General features: G+C 45.6%; 2 protein-coding genes across 2 annotated transcripts in view; one reads left to right on the top strand and one right to left on the bottom strand.

The window, feature by feature from the left end:
- Positions 1 to 1744: 1744 nt before the first annotated feature.
- On the bottom strand, positions 1745 to 15388 carry LOC144142654 (uncharacterized). The gene is made up of 8 exons (XM_077674307.1): positions 15264 to 15388; positions 14102 to 14315; positions 12936 to 13090; positions 11339 to 11473; positions 8213 to 8360; positions 6364 to 6520; positions 5206 to 5359; positions 1745 to 3757 (listed from the first exon to the last, which is right to left on the bottom strand). The coding sequence occupies exons 2-8, from the start codon at positions 14305 to 14307 to the stop codon at positions 3423 to 3425; spliced, it is 1290 nt and encodes a 429-aa protein (XP_077530433.1). The 5' UTR covers positions 14308 to 14315; positions 15264 to 15388; the 3' UTR covers positions 1745 to 3422.
- Positions 15389 to 15447: 59 nt separating this feature from the next.
- The window catches only part of LOC144142653 (serine/threonine-protein phosphatase 4 regulatory subunit 4-like), a 32921-nt gene continuing 20725 nt past the window's right edge, over positions 15448 to 27643 (top strand). The window contains exons 1-6 of the mRNA XM_077674306.1: positions 15448 to 15833; positions 18378 to 18426; positions 19764 to 19872; positions 22697 to 22770; positions 23619 to 23725; positions 25010 to 25117. Coding sequence (XP_077530432.1) covers positions 15748 to 15833; positions 18378 to 18426; positions 19764 to 19872; positions 22697 to 22770; positions 23619 to 23725; positions 25010 to 25117 — 533 coding nt within the window. The 5' untranslated portion in view covers positions 15448 to 15747. The remainder of the gene's footprint in view (positions 15834 to 18377; positions 18427 to 19763; positions 19873 to 22696; positions 22771 to 23618; positions 23726 to 25009; positions 25118 to 27643) is intronic.

Genomic DNA, 27643 nt, shown 5'->3' with positions numbered 1-27643 from the left:
TCTTGAGCACCTACATTGTTGTATGCTGCATCCTCAGCAGTAGCGAATGGTGGCCATCCATGTAATACACTGCAAATAATTTGCAGCAAAAAAAAAAAAAACACACAAACTCAGTGCAAAACACAACGAAGCGAGCGCTCTGGAGTATCCAACTGGACATAAATGCTTTCGAACTCAAAACTTACAAAGGTTCTTAGGCATAGAGTTTCTTACAATATCACTAGAGGGGAAACTGGCGCTGCGATCGTACGCCTCAACGGGCGTGATGGGTAGTTGTGGATTCGGATTGGCGCTTGATGGCTCGTGGAACTTACTATGGATTGCAGGCAGTTTCGTTTTCGTTTTGGATTTGCATGAACGCATTTGCCTAGGCGGGGTGTTGGGAGGAGTGATCAAAAATACGTTTCTCCTTGAACTGCATGCCTTGCGAGCACTGACGCCGCCCTGAGTGGAATGTTTTACAACCAGAGTTGCGAATTGGGTGGGTTATCAATGCATTGCCGCACAGCGAGCATGAAAACACAAATGATGGCGCTCTGTGCGGTGAAGTTGTCTGCTAATTAGGAGTTGCGGCACTGCTCATTCGGCAGAGTAATGTATTGTCAAAGCTGACGACGGTTGCGAATCGCTTGGAACAGCCACACCTTTCGTGCGAACGCCGGCTCCTACAGCGTAGAACAGCAGCACCGGCGGCTAATAGGAACGCAGCTTGATGGATGTCACTAATTCACGCAAGAATAACTTCTCCAAAGGTAATCGGTTTCTTTTTTCTTATGAGCACAAAACTTATCTTACTATTACAAACCACCAGCGTCGAAACTTTTAGAAGTAGTTTTTAAAGAAGTCCGCGTCCTGCTGTAGTTGGCGGAAAATGGCAAACCAGCTCCACAAACCTTCTCGACTCCGCGTCTGCTTTTTATTTAAACGCGCCGTTTTATTTCGTACAAAACCGGTTTTTCGTCAATAACTTTTTTGTTCGCCGTGTAATTTGTAAACGGAGAAGCGGGCAATGAGAGCTTTTTTGTCAAAAAACACAATTTGCGCATCCAGAGGCCTGTTTTGATCCTACGCAATCCGGTTCCAAAACTACCCATCATTCCCATTGAAGTGTAAGCGCCGCTGCCATGTTTGCGTTGACACTAGCGCCAGTTTCCCCTCTAGTTATTTGTATGAAACTCTATGTTCAGGTGCCCTCAGAAAAAATTTTTTTTTTCAACTAAGAAAACATGAGCAGTTATTCTAACTGTACCGTACCCATATGCTCTAGTAACAAGATGATGCCCACATGACCTTTCTATTGCCTAAAAACGAAGCAAGAGTAAAACTTCAGCTCCTAGCAAAAATGAAGCCTTGTACACACAAACGTCTGTCTTCACACCAACAGAAGATGTTGCACATCATCTTGTGTGCAACATCTCCTACTCTGCAGAATGCGTTTTTGATCAGAACTATAAAGCACAGTGTTTCACAAATGCTTCAGGAACGGGTAGGGTCAGTCAATACAGGGTGGTACGACGATAATTCTCACACTTTAAACTTTTTTCCTGAGCGAACCGCCGCTCTGTTTGCGCTCGAACTTCACACGAAGTTTGCATTTTGTGGTCTATTTTGTTTGACACCAGGAATGACAGCGGTACTTACCTGATTATTCTGAAAATGCATAAGAACCATTTTCACCTATGGAAAAATGGCCGCTGATTTGGACGTGCGAGCCAGTGCAAGCTGATCTTGGAACGATGGTGCGACCTTGGGTATGCAGAGCGAAAAGGACGATGGTGATTCACGCTCCTTCCATGGCAGAGAGGAGCGAAATGGGGTAGCAGACAATCAGAAAATCAGGGTTACTTCGAAGAGCTCTGCAGAAAATGTAAAAGCAGGTGAGGAAACAAATTACTGGCAACGATGAACCATGGGAATATTTTATTGCGTTTGGTATTAGCTGTTATGCAACTATTTGTGATCATTGTAAGCTAGGGACGAGATTTTCTGATCGTCTGCTACCTCATTAGGCTCCTTCCTACCGTGAATCCCCATCGTCCGTTTCGCTCTGCATACCCCAGGTGGCGCCGTCGTTTCAAAATTAGCTTGCACTGGCTCGCACAATCAAATCGGCCGCCATTTTCCCAAGGTGAAAATGGTTATTTATTTATTTTCAGAATAAACAGGTAAGCACCGTCGTTGTACCCAGTGTCAAACAAAATAGACCACAAAATGCGACCTTCGTGTGAAGTTTGAGCGCAAAACGAGCAGTGGTTCGCTCAGGAAAAAAGTTTAAAGTGTTCCAATTATCGTCACACCACCCTGTTAACTGGGCAAGCCAGAAACAAAACTAAATAAAAGCACATCCAAATGCAACATGCACTAACACACACTCCTGAACGCAACATGCACTCCCAAATGCAACACGCACTCCTAAATGCAACATGCACTCCCAAATGCAACATGCACTCTCAAATACAACATGCACAGCCAGAACTGATCTGGCTTTCTGGCTTCACAAACCTCTTGGGTGCTGGGTCCGTTTGCGCGACCAATGCCAATCGTCGCAGCGTTCCGAATCACCATCAGCAGATGACGAAGTTTGTTAAGCACACTAAGACAAAACAGTCCTCACTTATCGCAGCAGTCTTTCTAACAGTGATGATGGCAGTGGGTGGCTTAAATGTACAAATGAGCGCACAAGCGACTGTTCTTCAACCCTGTGAAGCGGCGCATCACCGCTCCAACGGCCACTGCACAATGTAAAACTCGTCACGCGTTCCCGCGACAACGGTTGGCCGCGCAGTGGACGGGTGGACCATCAGCAGATGACGAAGTTTGTTAAGCACACTAAGACAAAACAGTCCTCACTTATCGCAGCAGTCTTTCTAACAGTGATGATGGCAGTGGGTGGCTTAAATGTACAAATGAGCGCACAAGCGACTGTTCTTCAACCCTGTGAAGCGGCGCATCACCGCTCCAACGGCCACTGCACAATGTAAAACTCGTCACGCGTTCCCGCGACAACGGTTGGCCGCGCAGTGGACGGGTGGACCATCAGCAGATGACGAAGTTTGTTAAGCACACTAAGACAAAACAGTCCTCACTTATCGCAGCAGTCTTTCTAACAGTGATGATGGCAGTGGGTGGCTTAAATGTACAAATGAGCGCACAAGCGACTGTTCTTCAACCCTGTGAAGCGGCGCATCACCGCTCCAACGGCCACTGCACAATGTAAAACTCGTCACGCGTTCCCGCGACAACGGTTGGCCGCGCAGTGGACGGGTGGACCATCAGCAGATGACGAAGTTTGTTAAGCACACTAAGACAAAACAGTCCTCACTTATCGCAGCAGTCTTTCTAACAGTGATGATGGCAGTGGGTGGCTTAAATGTACAAATGAGCGCACAAGCGACTGTTCTTCAACCCTGTGAAGCGGCGCATCACCGCTCCAACGGCCACTGCACAATGTAAAACTCGTCACGCGTTCCCGCGACAACGGTTGGCCGCGCAGTGGACGGGTCGCTGGTGATGTCGACGGACACAAGGGAGCTCTGACATAGCCGGTGGCTCCAATCCGGCTGCTGGCCGGGCTCCAAGTCGCACAGTGAGCCACGTAGCCTGTACAGGCAAAGCTGGCCGTTTTCGAAGCCGATTGCCAGCAAAGGCCCCCACAGTGCAAGTGCCGTAGCCCGGCCGTGCCAACCTAGACCGCTCCGGATTGGCCGAACATTCTGACCGCTGTCCGTCGATACATACAGCTCGATTGGGAACGGCTCTGAAAAGGCGGCAGAGAACAAAGTGACAGGCATTCATGTGGGCCCCATTAAACACAGAAATTTCAGTCTGTCTGTCTGCTGTGACTCAATTCAGCCACCTGGCCAAAGTGAAATAGAAACTGCGCAATAGTCTTATATACCCACAGCCAAATCTAAACATCTAAGTCCAGTGTCAGTGTTTCAGACTTGTAAACATTGCTGAATAAGAACAAGACATTACGCAATTATAAGGCAGAAAATCAATACGTGAGTGATATTTGCAGTGTTCCTTTATTAAAAAATTCACGGATGCTTGGTTTTTGCGATAGCAAATAAAATACTTTTTCAAGCAGCACTTCATGTGAAAGCAGAAAATGGACAGCAGAAATGATTGCCACGCAGGTGGCAACGCCTACTGATGACTTCGCACAACGCGATGTGATTTGGCATTTACGCGGGTTAATAATTTTGTCCACACCACTCATGCATTACCTCGCTCGGTTGGCGAGCAAAACCGGCGTCCCCAGATCTCCATAGTCAAAACCTGTTGTCAAAATTCCCATTGACTGCATGAAGCTGGAAACCAATCAAAAAGTAACGTTACCTTCAATGTTACTTTTAAGGCATAAAGTCATCAACTGGTGCCCGCAGCTTCACGTACAACCACTCTGATGTTGTTTGGCATTTTAAGATTATCGTTAAGCCTAACATCGTGACAGCAGCCATCAGAAGCTGACGGCCATTGTGCCGATTCCTATTTGGCCACGACGTCAAAAAATACTCACCTAAGCATAAGCTTTCACAATTGAACAAAAAGTATGCTCGTGCATTTTCACACTACAAAAGACAGCTTGAATGCACCCCCGCAACTTTTAAATTCCGGTAGGCTGCACGCAGGCCGGTCAGAAAGTAAGAGCATGTGACTGGCTCTTGCTCTGGCGATACTACCTGGCATTGCAGCACTCCATCACGCGGGTGATTGTGTGGCATCTCAATGATACCGAGTTAGTTTTCATAAAGTGGACACTGTCCTGAAACACTGAAGGGTGTGTGGCTTACTCAAAACATTCTCCCCAGTGCAACAGCGGTGTCTCAAGGCACTGGTCATAATGCTTGCCTTGATGAGCATTTGTCCATAAACCTCAACGCTCATTCTTGATGATGATGATGCTTCCTCGGTTGCTGATGCTCTGACATGTACAAATTTGTCCCGATTGCAGACATACGTGCACGGCTGGAAACTAAGAAACATTACAGGAACGATGAAACCAATCTATTTTTCATCCGGAAGCACTACAACCATGACAGCCTACCGCAGAGTTAACCATGGTGTGAATACAAGGTCCACATCATGGCCCCCTGCTCCAATTCCTTCGGGAATCCGGAGTGTATCTCTACATATAGTTTTTCCTTATGCTGAATAGCATACTTCTGCAATGAAAAAAAAGAATCGCTCTGTTTGAGTCACCTGTGGTGAAGATGAGGTTCCCGTGGCCCTGAAGGATGGCGTTGGCCACGGGTGGCTGCCGCCTGCCGCTGGTCGGATCCAGCTGCCAGGCACGGCTGCTGCTGTCGGCTACGGATATGCTGCCGGCCAGCCAGTACGGACCCACGTGGGTGACCTGAGGTGGGCGCAGTCGCAAAACCGGAAGCCACTGTCAGCTTTGGCTTTTGGATTTGTCTTCTGTGCTGCTCCTCAAGACGTTCCCTTTCCTGCATCACCACTGATATTGCGTAGTGCAAATCTAGAAGTTCTTATTCCTTTCTTACATTTTTTCTGTTATAAAAATGAAGGAAGCTCACACTAGCATGTAAGACTTGAAGGTAGCGAAGTTGTGCGCAACCTTCACGACCATCATGACAGTTTAAGTCCACGGTTGCAGCCGATTTGCTTCTTCTTCGCTGCCGCAATGACCTATACTCCATCATTGTTGCTATAAGTGTTAGCTTCTTTCATTTTTTGGAAGTGATAATCATTGGACATCACCCTGGAGGGGCGTACGCTATGACCTGTCTTTCTCGTTCCGAGCAAGTGTTGCCACCATTACGGCGAACGCTGAAGTTTTTTTTTTTTTTTCCCAGCCTATCTTGGCCACTTTCCCAAGTGGGTATGATTGGCTAGCAAACGTGCGCTAATGACGCTGGGCGGTCGCTGCGAGGCAGGCACACACGAGCACTCGGCATTTTCTTTTTCTTTTTTTTTTTTAAACTGCCGGGCAGCTGCCGCAATCTTGGCTATCTCCCTACGTGGGTATGCTTGGCTTGACACGTGCGCAGGGGACGCTGGGCGGTCGTCGCGAGGCATGCATACACGAGCGCTAGGCATTTTCTTGGTTTTGTTAACTGCCGGACGGTCGCCACGTGGCCCGCGCTCACGTGCGCGCGCTCGGTAATTTATTACCGTAGTATATTTAACTGCGGACACAAAAAATTACAATTTGCTAAAGAGCTGCACTCCCAAAACGTCTTTCGGGATGGGAATAGACCTGACTGTATTTCCGAAGACTAGTTCTTTGAAATTAAATAAGGTTTTATTTTGTCTTCATGGGTCCGTCAACACATCCGGTATCCCCACTCCAATGTCACCGGATTCACCAGCCTCCCCCTACAAAAAGACACCACTCACGCAACAGGCATCGATGCCTATCCAGGAACAGGTGTGTTTCGGCTTGGGAATCTCCAAAATCAGGTAGAACTCGACACCGCTGCTGGTCAGCAGGGCCCGGAACACCGACACCACGCAGTACGTCAGGCTTAGTGTGGCCAGCAGGTCCCGATGGACCCTGTCCGACAGAATCTTGGCGTTGATCCTTCTTCCAAAAGGAATCGGTAGTAACAGGGGATACGATGACACGTGAAGGATGCGTTCACACGTGTGCAAGTGTGTGCAACGCACTCCCTCTCAATCTGGTTCCCGCTAGCAGGATTAGCACCCAACACACCGCCATCTGCCCTTAGGCAGGGAGCGTGATGTTGCTTTTCACTTTGCAGATGACACGTCCATCTGAATGATTGATTGTAGGGTGTAACGCGCCGACACAACGCAGGCGATGAGGCGCGCTGCAGTGGAGGGCTCCGGATTAATATTGACTACCTGGGGATCTTTAACGTGTGCCGAAATCTCGAACACACGGGTGTTTTTGCTTTTCGCCTCCATCAGAAAAGCAGCCACCATGGCCGGGAATCGAATCCGCATCCTCGTGCTCAGCAGCATGCCTTAGCCACTGAACCACCGCGGCAGGTGACGCGTCCGTCTGTATGTCTTGAACGCCTATCAACGTCTATAGTCGAACCTAGGTATATTTAACTCTGAGCAGATTGTAAAACAGTTTGATATATTGATTTATAAAACATTCCCGTCTGAAGCTTATGTGATAACTTTGCACAGCACGGTGAGCTTTCCAAGATCTATACTTTTGCATGGGCTTTCCAAGGGAATGATCGGACAGTTTGATACGTGCAATAGTTCAATTTATCCGAGTTCTATATATCCAGGATTGACTGTACACTGCCTATACATCTATATATACATCACTTCTATTTCTACTCCCCTCTAATGACATTATCACGATGACAGTGGTTGACGTATAAAAGGTCAAACTTTCGCTCAGAGCGAAGAAAAATACGCTTATATGTACTATTGTACGATAAAAAATGCGAGTATGTTAACCGTACCCCATTACAAGTTATACGTTGCAATTCCGAGCAGCGGATTTATTCGATTATAAGGCAGTCACGATTACCTATAAGGTAAGCGTGCAGGTAAGCGCGCGCGCATGCACGCGCACACACACGCACACACACATACACTCAGCTTTGAATATAAGGTAGGGTATGACTTTGAGACTACGGATTTTGGAAAAAAACCCTACCTTATATCCGAGTAAATACAGTATCTCTTTTTCTCCCTCTGCTTCTGTTTAGCACAGTCGATTACTTCTCTGAGTACGGAGCGAGAACAGAAATAACAGGTTGGCAAGTTGTATTAGTTGCATTATAATAACAGAGGAGCAACAAGCATGGAACACCACAAAGGAGGAATGTGGTGACAGATACAAGTGCTCCTCGCAGTGTTGTAAGATAGACACAAAGAATACCAGCACATACTCATGCTCAAAGCCACTGCGAACTCATGCTCAAAGCCACTGTGAAAAAAGATAGCCACGATAGTCTGTTTTTCTGAAAAAAAAAAATAAAACCAGTTATTAGAAGCGCTCATCCTTGTGCAACATCTCCGTCCTTGTTAGTTTGGCTGAGGGTTTTCCAATGTTCCTCAAACTTTTCTTGTGTCTTATCAGGTCGGAGACTTCAACTGCGTTCATTTAGGCTTAGCTCTGCCGTGAAACGGGCTTTTTCGTTGGTTGGCCTCAGCACGGGTAACATGAAGTTGACTTCTTGCACTGTGTTTTGGTGTCACGTTCAACGGCACAAGCGAGCCATAGAAAGCTTCGCTTTAAAATGTCTGTTGCCCCCACCTCATGGATGCCACCGGGCACGCTGTCCTGATGGAAGTCAGAAAACTCCGACGGGGCTCCATGGGGTAGGCTTTCACAAACGGCTTGTAGGAGGCACACAGCACGTGGGAGTGCAGGCAGCGGAGGCGGTTCCATGGGTGCCACGCACCTGCATGAAGAGACGCTTAAGTATGTCAAATATATAATAGTACCGTAATTACCCGGTTCTAACGCGCACTTATTTTTCCTGACCAAAAAAAAAGAAAAACTTGCACGTCCGATTGTAACGCGCACGGAACTTTGTGAGCAAGAAAAACGAATGCGAGAGAAACCGGCGATTTATTTCTCGAAGTAATCTCACTCATCTCACTCCTCGTCGCTCTCCGCTGACCACAACATCTCGTCCTTGGTGCCGTCAAGCGTGTTCGCGATGCCACACTTCTGAACTAACGTTCAACCATGGTCGATGGGATCGTGGCCCACGCCTCGCACGCCCAAAGCGAGCTTCTCCAGAGGCGCACGCTTCAGCCGACCGCTCGTTTTGAATGCGTGAGAGCCGCTGCTGCCATTGCTATTATCAAGCGCACAAGTGGAACGATTTGACGATTTGTGTGAACGCTGATAGAAAAGCCTAGGCACCTATGCTTCCTGCGTTCGAAAAGTCGTTGCTAAAAGCTTTGGCGCCATCTTGAGATGGCGATGACGATGGGTGGAACAAAATTTCCGCTGTTTCGGCAGTTTCGGCTTCGTATCCGATTCTAATGCGCATGCAATTTTGAACCTATTTTTCCGGAAAAAAAGTGCGCATTACAATCGGGTAAGTACAGTAATGTATCAAGCTCCTAATGTACCACGATTAAGATGACGATGACGATGGTATAGAAGACGACGATGAAGTGCTTGAGCCCGCGAGTCGTGCGCATAATGCAGTTGTGTGGAATGAGTGGTGGCAAGACAGTGCCAGCGACACGCCGTCTCGTTTCTTTTCTAGCCGAGTGCACCATGTAAAATATATCTGCGGATACCAGCCACTGATGCCAGTCTGCTTCTTCAGTGCCACAGTAACTTAAATTTTTGTCGCTAACTGCAACTGCTGGACCCCTCTTTCAGAGGTATTACGTGAAAAAATGAAAACAGTAATAAAAAATTAAAGCCGTTCCACTCAACGTGAAAGCTGTCGGAAGTGCAGAGTAGTGATTCTTCACCACAATGGGCTGTGGCGCTGTTATCCGCTCACTGCTACCACCGATCACGCTCTTCACCGCCCTGTCTCACTACCCTCTTGATGAATGAAACGGAGGTTTGTCCAATGCAATTCAAATTTCCCGCCTTCGCAATGCTCGCGCGCCCCCTGCCTGAAACTGCGCGAGCAGCAGTTCTGTTCTTTTTTTTTTTTTTTTTTGCTTGCTCTCATGTCGCCCCTGCCCGCGCCTTACTATGCAGTTTGGAATGCGCCATTTATGGCGGCCACTTTTTTCGCTTACTATTGTAAAATCCAATCCAACAAGCGTTCCCAACTAAATGAATGTGGGGGATGCCGGTCAGTTACATATATTTTGCCTCAAGTGTACCTGCAGTTTTCTTTACGCTGAACAACGGAGAGATGTATGACAAGCGCCAGCAGTTTACGAGTTTCGAACGGTTATGGCTATATAAACCGCTTTTTTTTCAAAGCTTGGGCGGAAAGCCGTTACGGTTACGGCATGGGGCTCTACTTTGGTCCGTAACCTCGCTGCGCCGCCTGATTCCGGCAGTCGCTTGACATTGAACAGTGTGACGACGAACGAGCTACGATGACAAGGCGAGCCCCTTAGGTGCTCTGCACTTAAAAAATCCCAGCCCATTCCACCCTGTGAAGGTGATGTCATATGCCCAGCAAAGCTTTTTAGTGCATGACATTAAGGCGATACTGAATTAAGGAGAAAGGTATGAGCAGGTTTTGTTTCTCTGGAGTGTTCACGGCGTTAACATGCCTAAGAAAGACACAGACAAACGCCCACACTCATGAACACGTCACGGTTGGAATGCCTTGCGCTTCACAGACAAGCTAACATGCAAACACAAATGCATCATGCTTTAGAACGCCTCGCAAATCATGTTTTGAAAGGTGTGAGACTTGGGTGGGGATTGGGACACTGAATTTTCAATGCCTCACGCTAAGGAACACCTCCCGCTTCAAAGACACGTGAGGCCTCGGGAAGTGTTTGTTCCCGAACATTAGGAATGCATGGAACACCAGACATATAAGCTTCACTTAAGGGGGGACATTGGCATTGACGACATTTTTGTTATTTTTTAACTATGTGCTTGAGATTTACACATTCAGTGTATTTCAACATCCTGAGCACAAACATGCAGTCAGTTTTCGTCTACGGGGTTTAAGTGTACAGTTGTGCAAGGTGTTATGCCACTCCATTCTGGGCAATTTTTTTTTATTTGCCTATGAAATACTCAAATAGCTCTTATCCCTTTGAGCTCTAGAAGGACCAAGGAGTGCAACTATACCACAGCAGTAATTTTTGCACTGTTTTTGCAAATGCTGTAAACTTCATAAATGTCAGGTCATAAATTACCAATGTTTTTGTAAAACTAACTGCATGAAATCTTGTGCCAGCAAACAGAAATTCTACACTTTTGTGGTTTTATTCCATTTTTCAGTTCATAAGCTTTCGATCGCAGCAAAAATGATACAAATCGAACTAGTACATCCCAAGATATTGTACCCAACAGCTGAGCATGTGGGAAAAAAATTGGTTCTGAGAAAACAGGGCATAAATTTCAGAAACAGGCAAAAATGGTCATTTAGGTGACTTCAAAGGGTGACAACTTTGTGAATACTTACAATACAGCTATGAAATTTTGCAGGTACATTCTTTTGGACCTGTAGACTGAAAATAAAATTAATACAGAAAATTGATTTTTTCGTAAATTTTCGGTCCTCAAGACCACTGTCCCGCCTTAAAAGAAATAAGCTACCGTGGAGGAAATTTTCTCTCTAAAATAAAACTTAACTGCGAAAGAGTTAACAGCTACCAAATGCAACCACCATAAAAGTGGCAGCTCCCAGTTAGCAGCTGTTCCGTCAATTTTACCATGAGGGCAGGGAAGTACCAATTAGACTCTTTGCAAAGCGCAATGCCAGCTTACCGGGCCCATGGAAACAGAGGAGAGCCACGTCGGTGATTGGCACGCCAGAGCCTTTGATCTGTGACAGCAGGCGGCCATCTTGGGCGTTCCAAAAAACAACCTGTCCGGACTTATGGCCAGTCACCACAATGTCACCTGCAAGTGGTCAGTACCCACTTGGCGATTTTGGAAATGTGGGGGTGTCTTGACGAAACTTAGTACTAGGAACATTTTATAAAGGCAATATTTCGCATACAAAAAGCTTTTCACTAGAGTATTAACAGCGCAGGATTACTTTTGAGTATGTTCGGTAATTTCAGGGCAATTTAAACACCACAAGTTGCCACCCATAGAGTTCATCCTGACGGCTTCCATTTCCTTGAAACCTAGATCGCACACAACGCAAGATCTTGCCTCAACTACCATTCGTGCCAAAATAGACTGCAGGTCACTCGAGACTTTTCGAGTAATTAGTCGCAAAAGTTTTGCAATGCACCGAAATGGTGCACACAAGGTGATCAGTGAACACTTGGCTAAAAACAACAAAACAACATGTCGTCGACACGTCATTCTAGTCCACTGTCAACCATCAGTCACTCCAAAGCATCCCTCCCCTCCCTCTCTATATATACATATATGCACACACACACACATGTGCACAGAGAGAGAGAGAGAGAGAGAGAGAGAGAGAGAGAGAGAGAGAGAGAGAGAGAGAGAGAGAGAGAGAGAGAGAGAGAGAGAGAGAGAGAGAGAGAGAGAGAGAGAGAGAGAGAGAGAGAGAGAGAGAGAGAGAGAGAGAGAGAGAGAGAGAGAGAGAGAGAGAGAGAGAGAGAGAGGTATAAGGTACAAAACTAGGATATGGTAGCAGCTTCATACCGGTGGCAACATTTCAACTATCAGACTTGTTTTAGGGATGCTCAGATGAAGGCAAGTCTTTTTGTCGAAATGTCAGCACCAAAGTTTTGTCTTCCGTTTGCCTACCACCTTCTAAGTTCCATCTCTCTCTTACTACAGATATATGAATACATGCTCGCATAGTGCGCAGGGGCGGATCCAGGTTTCTTCTGAGGGGCGGGTCAGCTTCTATCAGTGATGATGATGGTGATAAGGAGGAGAAGGAGGATAGTAGCCTTTTTTATTCACTGAAATTTCTGAAACCAGAAATACAAAGAAATAGAAAAAAATTCTCAACTAGACTTTTTCTACGACCTGAGGGGTCATACTTAAAGAAAGAAGAAAACATGGCGCAAGCTAGACGTGGAGGTTTTCTTTGTCAACGTCTAGTTTGCGCCACGTTTTCTTCTTCCTTTAAGTATGCACCAACTAGCTCAGCAACAAGCTTTGAGGGGTCATCTTCTTGGGGGTATAAATTCCAAAACTAAAGGGAAGGTCAGGACATCCAGACCCCGCCTCTGAATACGCCAATGATAGCGTGTGCATTTATGCGCAAAAACACAGCACACCCATCGCCTATCATCACATTTCCTGTTTCTGCCAGTTCCTTCAAAGGAGGGATTAAACCCCAATTTTTTCCCCAGTACGCTGGTCGTACGACAATGTTGCAAAAACAACAGCATTTTGAAAAACTGCTAGTGTACGTGTCGAGCACGTCACGCACCGGTGGCCTTGAGGCACGTCACGTCGCCTGCAAAGCTGGTCTGACGCCTCCGTACGTCGTGTGGACATGTTTTGATGGCACGTGTGCTGTGCCAGAGCTTGTATACCTCGAACCAGTCTCCCTTCACTGGCAGGAATCTTGGAGGAAGCTCGGGCCTGCATTCACGCGAGGTGGCAACCAATTACAATGTTCACAATTGAGTGTCAGGCATTTTTCTTTACACTGGAAGTGTATCCCAAACTCTAGAGAAAAATTTGTCTATACTTAAAGAGGCCATGAAGACAAAATAGAAGTTTGTGTCATTAAAAAGACTGCTTTGACCCGACAGCAATGATATTAATTTTATCGCAAACTTCAAACAGCTAAGCTAGATTTTAAATTAAAGGGGCCATTCAGACAAAATACCTACAAGTTTGTTTTATTCGAACGATTTCGTGTTATATAGTGTCCCCAACACTTGTGCGGAAGCAAACGATGCTTTATTCAGTGAGAAATTAATCAATTTAAGCTAAAATTTTGATTCTCCCACCAAATCGTGTGTTTTCGTGACGCCTCCACTTGCATCACAAGAACCGCTCTGCGGCCAATTGCGGAGCCTTGTTTACCGTTAGTCAACCTAGATGGCGCCACCATGCCGCGGCGGGCCGTTTTCTGCCTTTGCTTTGTTTTTGACCGTATTTGTATACCTCGCTTGTTTTTGTAAAAGGTGGACAATAATTGTTTCGTGAAACATGGGGTGTGTTCGACAAACAGGGCCACGTAAGACACCGTCGCTTACACCAATCGGCCGGTGTCCAGTGTCGTCCGGGGCAACCCCAAAGCTCTGCAGCGCTGTACAGCTAAAACAAGCATAGTGCTAGCATTACCAACAGCAGTACACATCGGTACTTCAATTTTTACATGTTCTTTGCGTGTACACAATCAAAGCGATACGATGTGTGTTTACGTGCAGTTAACACCTCCATAACTAGTGCTGACCCAAACTGCGTCACTCCTGCTCATATTACGTCACTGTAACACGAAATTTGAAAGTTAATAATACTTCTTGTGCCTTTTCAGTTAGTTACCAAAGGCTGCATATAGTCTATAGGCTAGTCTATTCAAACTTAACATGGCTGTATTTGTATTTTGTCTTCACGGCTATTCAACAAGTGAAAGCTGCTTACGCTTGATCGAGATGGCCGGACAGTTCGGAGAGGATGTCAGGGTCAATTTCTTCCTGGCACATCCTCTTCCACAGGGGCAGTCCAGGCTTTAGGATTAGCGCAACCGCCTCTTGCCATCTTCTGCAGACGCGCTGGCACCTCACAAGACTGGCCCCGTCTAGGGACGACAGGACATGCAACAACAGCTCGTTTGGCAGCTCGTTCATTACGGCAGCTGAAAACAAAGAGAGGGAAAAACAGTTTGATGCAGACTGAACCTAACGATTCATTTCGGTCTATGTCTGAATCATTTTGCACCGTCTCCAGTTAAATGCACGACAATTAAACGCAAACTTTTGTGCAACAAATCCACGTTTTTCTTTACCAAAGATGTTCCCCCGAAGCACCATAAGCATGGGAGCAAAGAAAGGTATGCAGGCACGTAGGGTAAAGAAGATATTAAATCAGAATTCAAGATGATAAGGTAATGGGCTTTAGCGGGACAAAAGGTGCCACGTCAGATAGGTGACCATATATATGGTCACTAATCATTTTGTACCCGATCGGCAACGCGATTGCTTATCACCGCGCATGCTATCAAACTGGCATATGGCTAGGCGACGGCGCATGCGCAGTTGATCCTTAATTCCCATTTGAGGCGGTGGTTGGGTGGCATTAAAGGTTGATGCGAAACAGTTGGTAATGACCCTCGTTCACCGGTCAATGACCTTAACCGTGGCATCTGCTTGAATCAACTTTGGAGCGATCCACATCAGCGACGGTGTGCAGTGAAGCCACGCACGGCACAGCACATTTCCGATAGCAATGCACAGTGTGAAAGTTTTTTTTGTTTACATTATTCTGTAGGCACGCGGAGGTGTTTTACGTGCGTGAAGCTGCCAACAGCTGGTGACAAAACCGCTTTGGTCGCAGGTGACGCCCTTACGTACTTAGATGGCGTTAACGACGCTTAAGATGCAACTAGAGATTGGGTCTGTGCACCTAAGCTCTTAATATGCACTCGGCATTGGATAGATGGCTTGCAAGTGGACTTGGTGGTACCGTGGCCCTTCGCCCTTTTTAGTCGCTTGATCCGTGAGCGACTTCCAATGCTGTGTGTGTTTTTGAGCGTTAGCGTATTGCATCTTTGCTCCCGTCATATTTTTGCTGGCTTGTCGCTTACCATTGTGGAAAAGATGTCTCTACTGTAAAGTTTCTCGCGAGGACGTAAGAGATCTCGCAGAACGAAAGTAGTGCCCGATTTGTCAACAAAGCGCACGCTCGCAGTTGGATTTTGGATTGGATTGGCCGAAAAGGGGCTTTGCAGCTGTTCAAACGCCCCCGCCCTGGGGCGCTTTGTGTACTGTGCGCCGGGAAGTCGCGGTGTGTTCGTTTCTTTCGAAACTTTTCGGGAACCTCCGATTTTGCCGGGTGAAGCTAGAACCGCTAGAACGCGGTAGAATGCTTCCTTCGCCACCCGCGTACTTTGAGCGACGAACGCTTTTGTGACTTCTCGTGCTTGAAACCTTTGACTACGGGCTATGGCGTTACCGCAGCGACCTCCGGAACTCGCCGTAATAAGAACACGAAGCACCCATGGCAGCTGACACGTAGAGAGAAAGGGGACTTAAACCGTTTCATGAGAACCTCAAAATACTTGTGGGACCATGGTGCCGGTGAATCGGTCGCCGCCTCCCGAACGGACTTGTCAGTCGCCGCCCTTGGTGCATGCAGCTGAAGACAACAGCTGCAGGTATGTGTTCTGTGCCGGGGATTGAACCTCTCGCTGTCCGCAGTTCAAATGTACGCGTAAAAAAAGTGCGTGGTTGGTCCTTTCAATTAGGAAAGCCACAAAGGATTCGTAAAGTCTGAATGTGCGAGTCCGTACGGCGCACGCATATGTGATACGCGCGTACAATGCGCGTGGCTTCTCAAGGCGCCTTGATTCGCGCTACAATTTAAATGAACAAGAGAATACGTCTTTGAAACAACCAGGTCACGCAATCTACCCACGCTCAATGAAAGTTATGGCGCATGCGCAGTGAATGTGTGGGATGCGCTCGCGCTCATGATGTTATCTGCTCTGCTGTCGTCTGCTAATGTTGCGCGGCTGGTGATGTTTCTTGGGTCATTGACGTTGGTGACTAATGACGCCTAGTTACATACACTCCTGTATTTGATCGAAGTCCCGCTTTGTAACCTGTTATTCGACTGCAGGCTTTTAGTGCACGTTCACCCCCACGCAACAACAATTGCATCAAGACCTGAAAAGATTGAATTCTTTGCATTGAAACAGAAGTATCTGGCATTCCTGAATCCAGTGTTGCATCTTTGTCCCATCGAGTGTGCACCGACGAAAGGACAAGATAATTCCAGGCGGGTTCCTTTTTAAAAATGCATTGATCAGAGTACATTGTGAGGACTGTTGTAAAATCCCTTTCCTCAGCATGTATACATAGTAGTGGCGTGAGATGTTCAGCAATAAAATACACCAACAGTCTCCTACGCTCATTGGCCGTGATAGGAATTTGAAATGGTGGTCGAGATGTAATGCCTCATACGTTTAAATTCTTTCCTGGGCTAAGCGTATAGTATGAAAAATGTTGAAGCCAGCCCACTGTCTCGCCGTTCTTGCCGCTATTCATGAAAATTTATTTCGGTTTTTCTTTCCGGAACCATCGAATCAGATCGAGAACATTGTTGATCAAAGCAGGAAAGTTTAGGCAAGTCTCGACAGGCTGAAACCCTCTCCATATTAAACAAGATTGCCCGTCACAACATACGACAAAAGTGCAAACCCATGCTCAGCTCGAAAAGGGCAAGACAGCTTGGTGCGGCCAGGCACTGGTAATAAAACATGAACAAGGCATGTTTGCACAACATGCGTGACAGCTAGCCTTGCTACGCACGTGTGAGAGTTTCCCAAAAGTTTCAGTAGGCTGCAGTAGTAGTACCAAACAACACACGCTTTGGCGTTGACAATTGCTGCAACAAAAGATAGCAAATTTCCTTTTTTTCACATTTATACGACAGCACACATGACATACGACATTTATACGACAGCACATTTCCTGTCGTATACACCATAGCTAAACCCCGTTTTATATCTTCAGTTAAAAGCAGGTGTGTACCAGCCTCCCTGTAACAGTGCAGTCTTGCCAGATTCCTCCTAGCATCCTGCAGAAAGCAGATTTGTTCACCCTTTCCTTAGTTCCCTAATTGAACTGGTAAGTTTGTTTGGGAATTATTTTGTGCAACAAAAAATTTAGTTTCTTAATGTTTGCAGGTTCAAAACATCATTTGTAGAGTCGTAAGTTCATTTTATATGGCGCGAATTTTCCCTGCAAATTCATTGCTGCAGTGACACTTGTACAGCAAGATCTATTTTCGTTGCTGCAGAAAATTGAAAAATGTTTGGAATGGCCGAACTTGCCATATAAACGTCGCTTGGCATTTGCCAATTTGCCGCGGCAACGAAAATAGATCTTTTTTCATGCACACGCAACGCCGCAGCAAGAAATTCACTGGGAGAATTCACAACATGCAGAACGGGCTTTACTTGGATTCTTTTGTCCACCACATGCACTAGACTGTGAGGCTGGAGTAGTCATATTTAACTCTGTCACTGGCATTTTTTTTGTTGTGCCTTGTCTATGGCGTTTAAACGTCAATCACTTGTAGAGCTACAGGACAGTCATACCCTTTCAAAGGCACTACTAAAATTACATTTTCTTTCAGGGCTGACCAATTTGCAGCACGACGGATACTTTTCCATCTTAAAATTGGCATGCCAGTGTTTCCTATGCATGAGCCAGTCACGCTCACCTGCTGTGTCGCGTCAAGGCTGCCACATCCCCTTGTGTTCCACGTAATATTGCTCATGGCGATACCTTACCACCTAGCGACAGCAAAGGAGGGCAATGGTCAAGACCAACCAGAACACATATCTCGCATTTCTTCGGGACTTTGCCAGTAGCAAATTAGGACGTGGAATACGAATGACGTGCTGTTACTATGAATCAGGTCATGTCCTCGCTGTCTTTTTGCAAACACTGAGGCCTTTACAAAACCCTTGGACATTTGACTTGCATGACAGGAATTTTCAAGACAGGTTTCAATGCTTGGCATTTGCACAAGGCACCTTGATCTTTGTATTGCATCTTCTGTTCCTCAGAATTTTGGGGCTGAAATGCCCCCCTCACAATGTGGCATGCATTTTGCATTCGCCTGAGGACTTTAATGCCTGCTATGCTTCACTGCTATCTTTCTAACCATTGCGCTTGGCTTCGTGTCGCAGGTTCTCCGCTGATTATGACAGTCCCCCAGGAGTTCAAAAAGCACCGCAGGTCTGGTTGTTTTTTTTTTCTCCACCATTCAATCTATGCCTAGGGGAACAATGGAACATTATTAGGGTAGACGATACTTTATTTAAAGACATGAAGAACAACCTTTTTGGCCAGTTTAGCAAATAACTATAGCTTGAGGGGGTTCACAGCGAAATTGCGTAATCGAGTACCGCATTTATTAGTGGTAGGTGACTGTAGTATTGGAGGGTACATGAGGCGTTTAATTTCTGGACGCAGTAGTACTTTTTGATTCCTGAAAGATTTACTGAAAGTGCCATAAAAACTGATGTTTTTGTATAGGTACTACTTTGCAGCCAAAATTTACTTGCTGAAGAGACGTTGACCTAACACTTTTGTGACTGGAAAAATCGGTTGTTTTTGGGTAGTCCCAAGAAATATTTCTTTTTTTGCCACATAAAATGATTGATGCTCAAGTGTAAAGTATGAAATGATAGAGTAAGGATAGGGCTTTCCAACAGTATTAATTTCAAACAACATACTTATTATGAATATACCTAAATTAACAAGAGGAAAAAAATGATTAAAACATCAATGCTACTTTGCATAGGGTAAACATAAAAAAAAATTGAAATATAAAAATTGAATATAAGGCCCTTATTGAATAATACGGGAAAAAAATGAGCACCTTAAGTACAAAAGTTATTTACATGCATACAAAAATAGTGCCTATCATGCCACCGTGCGAAGCAATTTCTCGACGTGGTGAAACAAACGTTGGCTCCACTGTGCAGCCAGCTTCAAGTGGTCCCGCTTGAATGAAATCGACACCATGCAGATAAGAGCTGGGACCTGTAGAACAGACCGGATATGTTTACATCAATGCCCGGCAGCAACAGAATGACCCGAGGAGAAAGCGAAACTTACCGGCTAACATTTACTGGTGTTCCAGGGTGGTTTGACGCACTTTCGTCGTCTGTACTGAAGTCTGACGAATCGAAGTTGTCTTACATGTCTGTGCTGCTACCATCATCGAGCGATTACAGCTCAGATTCATCGGAATCTGTCAAAATTCGCCGTTCTCGTCGAACATCAGCAAGTGGCATCGCTGTCGCAACCGAAACCACGTGCGCCCGACTGCAAAGGACCCTTTAAAATCTCCCTGTGGTGGAGAAAAGAAACTCGGAAGCGAAACTGATGAAATACTTCCTCTTTTACCCTTTAAATGGCATTTTCTGTGCAGAGGCGCATGGAGAGCGCCAAAATTTGAATTTGTATTCAACGATAACATATTATCGATGGGCATAGGTGCGGTCACAAAAGTGTTAAGGTTGTAACTGCTCTGTGAAAGCGTACAAATGTTTTTTTCGTGCATGCAGGAGGGCACTTCACTGGTGCAGCTTCTTGATGGGGGAACACTGTTGTCCCAGTCCTTCGCTCAGTCACTCCTGCAGAGCATCCTTTCCAGCGTGGAGAGCAGAGACCCAGGTGCGGACATGTTTAGCGGTCTCTTTTTTTAGATATAGATCACTACTTTTTTTTCTCAGCTTTATTTTGGTGTTGTGATTTATTTACTTATTTTAATTAAGTGCGGAGCACTTTAGGAGCCCGGCTTGTCGTAGCTCATCCGGGGTCATGGTGTCACAGCGTCACGCACCCGAACAGAGGCTTCGAAAAAATAACCACTTCCCCTGGTCAGGGTCCCTGGGTCCCTATACAGGGTCTGTGGGTCCCTATACTGGGTCCTTGGGTCGCTAGTTGGGTCCCTAGGTCCCTAGCGTTATGAAGCGGATGTCTATCCAATTGTGCCACAGAGGCACATGTTACTATGCAAAGTGTTGGGGGTGGTCTTCGTGCTGCGATGTTGCCACGGAGCTGCCATTGCTAGGCCACAAATAAGTACACGGTAATATAAAATATGGAAAATCACGAATTAATGCATGATTTACCCCAAATTAATAAAAACCCAATGCAGTGTCTTTGAGGGGCTGTGGCCCCTCCGGTGAATCACTGCTGCGCATTTCGAGAGCTTTTACTTTGAATGGAATTGCTTTTAATTTTTTTATTTTACCTGAGGTTGCTTTTTAACATGGGATGCTTTTGAGAAATAGTTTATCCCCCCTGTTGGGTACCTACAACAGCAACACTATCGGGTGAAATATACGCAGCGCGCGCATGCTGATTTTAACTGGCGATTTGGACATTAGAGTCAATGTGGCAGCCTTGATGTCAAGTCCCCCAGGTCTGGTTGCATGAGCTGCCAACCCACAACTTCAGTCGATAAGGATATTTTAAGAAGAAAGGGCTTTCTACAAAGAATTTTATGAAGTTGGCGTGATGTTTATAAACACTCACTCCTACTTTGTGAATTGTTCCAGTTGTGTTCGTGTGATGGTAGTGTTCTGACTTTGTGTCGGTTCTTTTTTTTTTTTTTTTTTTGTTCTTTAAGTTTGGTGACTTTTGTGTGACCAAGTTTTTGCTGCTGGCGTTGCTATGGTTGTGTTTTGAAAGGGGGTTCTCGGCGTTTTGAGAAAGTGGTTCACCATTTACTGCGCCGAGTTTATATATGCGTGGGTATATTTGTACATGTAAGTGGGGGAAGGGGGGGCCACCTACGAGTGCTCATAAAAGCGGTATTTTTCATTCCAAAACAGGCACAAGCCTGGCGCTTCCGGTGTGATGCAGAGCGCTTATTAACCGGGTCGATATGCCACGCCCCACCTCTAAACCAACCTAAAAGATACCAAACCAGCTTTATGTATGAAAATAATATGCAGACGAACTAAAAGAACAGCTTTTACAGTAAAAGTAAAATCGTGGGTCGTGGAAAAAAAATGCAGCATTGGTGGACGCCAGGCTGATACTGAAACTACTAGTCAAGAGAGGGTGCCGCAGCCCTTCTGGTTAAAGGGTTCATGAAGACAAAGTACAACTTTGTTGAACCTTAAAGAGCTAGGCTTCAGTACCTCACTCAGCTCCATTCTGGCCACGAAAGTCGTTTTTAACCGATAAAAACGCAAGAAATACTTAAGAACTTTCAAATTTCGCGCCACAGTGACGTGTTATAGGCACGAGTGACGTCCCATGTGCCAGCACTAAAAACATCATTTTCAGTGTGTTAAGTGCACGTTAGCATTCAAGTGATTTGATCAAACAGAAATAGCGGCCCCACTACAATCGTCCAGTCTTGTGTCCTGGCGATTGATTAGTTCGGCCGCCGTCAATCGCTCAGACAACATTCTGGGACGTCATAGAACGGAAACTTGCTAGTGAGTCGCCACAGCTCCAGACATTTTCTTTAATATCTCCGTTATTTGTTCGAAGTTTGCGATGAAATTGGTATAATTGTTATTAGGACAAAGTAGTCTTTTTAACGAACCAAACTTGTGTTTTGTCTTCACGGCACCTTTGATCAATGCGTGCACTTCGACAGCTTTTTCGTTGAGTGGAACTGCTTTTAATTTTGTCTTTTACCTGGGGTTGCTTTTTATTGTGGAGTGAACCCTGGGTGTTCACTCCAAAACCCACGATTCCACCGCTAAGCAAATAAAGGTTGAACACCGGAGTTCTTTCAGCACTTGTTCAAGATAATCAAATGAGTGTTCCAGGTGAACCAGTGGATAGCACTGGGTGCACACAGGAGGTGCCGGGCTTGTGCCTATCTGGGAATGGAACGTTGCCGCAGAAAACTGTCTGAGAAGGGGTTGTAGTTCGACCACCAGCTTCCATTCTGCCCGTTGCGCTGTTTTTCGTAGACCATATTTAAAGCAAGCTTACTGTCTGCGTAATTCAAGTTAGCACACTTTCAGTGCTAATCGATAAGCAGAAATTGATAAAAACTGTGGTTGATTCCTCTGCCATAGGAATCGGTAAAACACGAAAGTGAAATGTGCAGCGAAATCTGCAGCTGAGCATGATTTGTGGGTCGGCGGCTGTCTTGTGGGTGTGCTTGGCGAGCGACGTCCTTCTGGTGGGTTGCTTCGGCAAAGGTGTAGTGGCGTCATTTCCGTGACGGATATGACTTCAGTGAAATCTTGGTGTATCGCGGCATAAAGCCCTTTCGTGTTCAAATATAAAACCCGAAAACGAACAACCCAAAGTATAACATACTCTTTAGTACTAGAGGTTGATTCCCCGCAAGAAGACCGTGTGTTCAGGGGTGCACCCTTTACAGGCCGCTTGCTTCGTTGTACTGGCGTCATTTCCGTGACAGATATGACGTCAGTGAAATCTTTATGTATCCGGGAATAAAACACTTTCGTGTTAAAAACTGTTTGTCATCTGAAATTGGACACTGCGTTTGTCTCCGCAGTGGTGGCCAATGCCTGGGCTGACACCCTGCTGGATGTGCTGGAGCTGCTCCCCAGGGCCACCATTGTCCAGCAGGTCAGCTGCTGCTTTCTGCATGCCTCACTCAGACGGGAGAAATGTTTCAATCTGACCTCGGATTCACAGTGAACCACTGGCTCACTGGAAGATAAACCACAAAGAGAGGGAGGGGGGGTGGAAAACAAGACTCCCCTGGTTCATCTTTCTGTTTTCATTTTAATAATTTCATCATTTTGTGCTCTTGTCGTTTGCCAATAACTTTCGCAAACTTGAGAAACTGTCCATTTTCTCGAATGCGGCCTGAGGAGCTTGGCAAATTTGACCATCTTTGTGTGTTAGAACAGTGAAGTTCACTCTGAATAAAACCACTTAGTCTGCCTGTCGTAAGCTAACGAGTGCTACTGACAATTATTTGTCTCTCGCAAGCTGCGCACTGAGCTCGCCCAGCTTCAAGTCTGCTGTCATTTCTGCAACTGATCATTTTTCAACACCCACGAAGAAAAAATAATATTGGGAACGTCGTGTAGAGTATGTTCATGGCATTCCGAAGTCTGTCACTTTTTGGTTTTGAATTGATTACTTGTTTAGACCCTTTCTGTTTATTTTTGCACTTTCATCATTTCGCATTAGCACCCTCCCCTTGTCGCCTGCACGTGCAACATCAGTGCTTGCAAAAAGCCTGTTCAGGCAAAGATTTATGCGTGCTCATGAATTCCACGGGATCTAAGTTATCCCGGAAGCCCCGGCTCACCACAGCACGCACCCTAGCCCTTGTGCTGCTTCAAAGCGTTAGACGTACAAATTCCAACCACACTGTAGCCGTGCAGATGCAAGACTGGCTGGATTGGCTAGGCTTGTCTTGCTTGCTTGCTTGAAGTGATGTGTTGCATGGCTGATCTCCGTAGGTGGTGCCGGTTGCGGTGCGCAAGGGTCGAGCCGCCCAGTCGACCCTCTCTCGTCTCGTCTCCTGTCGTCTGATGGGTGCACTAGCGGGCCTGCTGGAACCCACACTGTGAGCCCCCCGCCCTTCTTATTGTACTGGTTGATAACGTAGCCTGCCATATCGTAACCCCTCCAGTTACCTCCCGTCCCTAAACAGGCCGTGAAGACAAAACACAAGCTTTGTTCATAAAAAAAAACTTCTTTGGCCCAATAACAGCAGTACCAATTTTATCGCAAACTTCAAACAAATAATCGAGATACAGTGGAACCACGTTACAAGAGACACTTGGTTATAAGAGACATTTGAAAGTGGTTTGGTTGGTTTTCTTATGTTCACCATGTTAGCAACATTGCATACAAGAGACATGGTTACAAGAGACACTCTGTTACTAAAGGCAACTTTTCTCAGTCCCTAGAGTTAATTCTTAACTATTTAGAAAAGACACGACGAAAGGGGGATCTTATACGAAAGACCTTGTGGAAAACTGCCCTGAAGATGAAGCTTGGACCTGCATCGAAGAGACCCCAGAGGTTCCAGAAACTTTCGAGGAGTTTGTGTCTGCAGATGTGGACCTCGTGTGTTCGAGGAGCTCGCAGATCATGTAATCCGAGCGCAAGTAAATGGTGCCCAAGAGGATGAACCAGAGGGGGAGAATGATGATGAGGGTATTGTAAAATAGAAAGTGTCGGCAGTTTACCTGCAAAAGTTTGGAAGGAAGCTAATACTATCTGCAGTCCCCAAAACTACTATGTTTATTTACTTGTTTACTCTTACTCTTAAGCCATAGTGCGAATTTTCTTGTCGACCTGTCCGAATACGTTTTGTTACTGATTTATAACAGACCGGTCATGTTCGACTCCGCATTGTTTTTATAATTTTTGTTTACAAGAGACCTTGGTTATGAGAGACATGTTTTGCAGTTCCCTCGAGTGTCTCTTTTAATGAGGTTTTACTGCATTACAGAAAACAGGTGTCACAGTGGCGTCCCGCCAGCCACTTTCCGGCAATTTCTGTAAAAAATTGCCGGAGAGTTCTTTCAAATCGAACAACGTTTTCTTTTGTCTATAAAGACAAAAGACAACTTTAGTGTTTGTTAGTACAGTGAATTCTCTTGTCATGTGTAATGAAGTATTATTACGTATCAAGTATCTATTTCATAGTAAGTGTAGGGTTCTTGAATGAAGGGGGAAGTGGTCACCACTGCGTTCTGTGATTTCAAACATCTGCGACGAATGTGGTCGTAGTGCAATAAATACACCAAAGGTTCAGGTCACGTGGTTCTAGAAAAGTACGGCATTGCGACATTTGAGACTGAATGATTTAATGTGTGCCTGTGCCTCTTCTGCCTTGAAGTGTACAGAGGGAGTTGCTGCCCCTGGCTGCCGCACTGTGCCAAGACCCGGAGCCAAATGTGCGCATCTGCGCTTGCCGCCAGCTGGGGGCTTTGACACGATCTGTCGGGTGAGTGGAGATTTCATGTGAACTGCAGAATTTGTGAAAAAACTAGCTTGTCAATCGATAAATTTGTCATTCGGCCGTTCAGTTAGGTATCGTTTTATTTTGGGCGTCCACTTGATCGGTGGATAATTTCACCCGTAAGCTTGTCAGCGATACTTTCCCAGTCTTGTGGGAGTCCCCCCCAGCTGTTATGGAGGTTTCTGGTTGATTTAATTGTTGGCAAAAAGATTACTGCATATTGTCTGCGATGCAACAACTGATCAAGGAGAAAGGGCGGACAGGAAAAAGGATGTACAGTCAAACCCCGCTACATCGAACTCCGCTTTGAAAAAAATTTCCACTTCAACAAAATATTTACAATTCCCGGTCAGCAAGCCTTAGAACTCAGTGCAGCAAATTCCTCGCCATAACGAACCATTTGTCTGGCTTGTTCTCACTTCAATGAATTTTTCACTCAGTGGGGCTGGGTTTGAACATTTCTTTCATGATGAAATAAGCATAATGCCAGCCATCTGTAGCTTTTTATACAGTGAGGACGCTTTGTTCCGCTTCAGCGAAATTTTTCGCACGTCTCGTCAGTTTCGTTGTAGCGGGATTTGGCTGTATTTAACGAACTTGTGGCTGATGTGGTTGACGCAGAAAGCACGCGCACGCGAAAATCATCCATCATCGCTTTCTTCGCAGCTGGGCGTGGATGATGATGCTTCTCCTCGTGATTAAGATGATGGTAATGATAGAGGCTTATATAACAATGGCGCACACCCACTGTGGATGATGGCCTCTGCTGGCAGGGAATGGTGCATCAAAGTTCTGTGCACTTTGGTGGAGAGAACACGCGTAATGTGCAAGATTGGGAGCTTTTGCCAAGAGGGCAATTATTTGTCCAATTTGTTAATCATGGAGTTCATTATTAACAAGCCAGCAAATCAGTGAGTCAGAATTGTCGCCAAAATTTAGGTCCTCCTTTAAAATTCTTGTTATATCACATTTGCATGTAGTCTCCCATGTCGGATTGAGAGTTGTTTGAATGATGAAATTTTCTAATTTTATGTAATGCAAATGCTCTGAAAAAATTGGCCTCAAATATTGAATTAAATATGTTTTCGCTATATTGTCTTATTTTTCAGAACACAGAATGCCATTTGCAAGTGTTACCTTGAGGCCATAATAATTGCAAATGAGGAGAAAGAAAACCTCAAACACTGATTTGCATTTGCACGCTTGCCAATGTGCGACATTTGTTCTCAGGAGCTAAATGTTGGGCCAACAGCATGTTTGGCAGTCAGTTTGGCGAGCCAGAATATTTTCAATGTGGTCAAATATTCAGCCTAAAATCAAACATTCGAAAATATGAAATTCTTGAATTCGATACAGATCGGTATCAAGAATTTTTGTCCATATTCGAAATTTGAAATATTTGTATGCACCTAATTATTTTACAATGGTGAGTGTCGCTGCCTAAGAACCTCTAACCGAGACTGTGCTCTAGAAGCTTCCGATCTTTGTTCTTTGTGCCATCCAAGTCTGACAGTGTTAACGACTCTTCATTGTTTTCATGCAAACTTTAGGATGTGCGTCATATAGTAGTAAGTATAACACGCATGGTGCACTGCATCTTGCCCACATCCCTGTGTTTCCCTGCACACTTGGAAAAGCACATCGTTGTCAATAACGTCAACCTCATTACGACAGAAAATTTAGCGTAACATAATTGCCGTATAATACCGATCAAGCGCCCCCACCCATCCTAGCGCCCCCCTCTCATCTCTCATATTATGAGTATTTTGAGTTTTTGTGCATTACCGAACAAGTGCCCCCCCCCCCCCAAACCACTTGTTGATGGCCCAAACCGGTGAAGCCGAAACCACCCATGAATCGTTCTGACTGCGCTCTTGTCTAAACCAGAATCCAATCCCAGAACACAGAGGGTAGCCGTTAATTCCGCACACGCTCGCAATTTTGTTCTTGTCATCTGTCTGACATAGCCGAACGTGCTTGTGACTTTGTGACAATGGTGGTTCGTGACATGCATTCGTAACGAAAGCCAGAAGAAACTCGAAGATTCTCGAGAGGCCCCAAAGCCCTTTTTCTCCACTGTGAATGCCCTCTGAACACGTCACGAGTACACCTTGTTCAGCACCTTAATTAAAAAATGGACCAGATGATGGCAAGAATGGATTCCCTGGCTAACAGGACCACCAACGCGGTTGACGGGAACACCGTACAAATTGCTAACAATGTTGCACCAAGAGGGGAGTCTTCTTCATCTTTACTAAAAAAGTGTTTCTCTCCAATGCACAGCATTGTTTTTTCTTTTTCAAAGGGGGCGGAGGGGGTTTAAAGTAAGGCTGGCCAACATTTACATGCCGGCATATTGAATTATGGGGCAGTTCTGAACAAGGGCCCCCTCCCCAAAATTCCATGGACCATTCACACTTCGAAGAGGGGCGCTTGCTCGGTACTTTACGGTGTGCTCATTATAATGCTTAAATATGCTAATCGTCAGATATAATGGCAAGTATTCATAAA

This window comes from Haemaphysalis longicornis, unplaced genomic scaffold (assembly GCF_048455015.1).
Source record: "Haemaphysalis longicornis isolate Haplotype H1 unplaced genomic scaffold, Haemaphysalis longicornis Haplotype H1 scaffold_6, whole genome shotgun sequence".
Taxonomy (NCBI): Eukaryota; Metazoa; Arthropoda; class Arachnida; order Ixodida; family Ixodidae; genus Haemaphysalis; species Haemaphysalis longicornis.
The sequence above is the reverse complement of the archived record's forward strand: the minus strand, read 5'-3'. Positions and strand labels throughout refer to the sequence as shown.

Coding starts and splice junctions, on each gene's coding strand:
- LOC144142654 (XM_077674307.1), bottom strand. CDS start 14,307: ATGAACGAGCTGCCAAACGAGCTGTTGTTGCATGTCCTGTCGTCCCTA. Junction 5,360..6,363: donor TAGGCATCGATGCCTGTTGC/GTGAGTGGTGTC, acceptor CGCCCACCTCAG/GTCACCCACGTGGGTCCGTA. Junction 3,758..5,205: donor GAACCTCATCTTCACCACAG/GTGACTCAAACA, acceptor CCGCCTTTTCAG/AGCCGTTCCCAATCGAGCTG.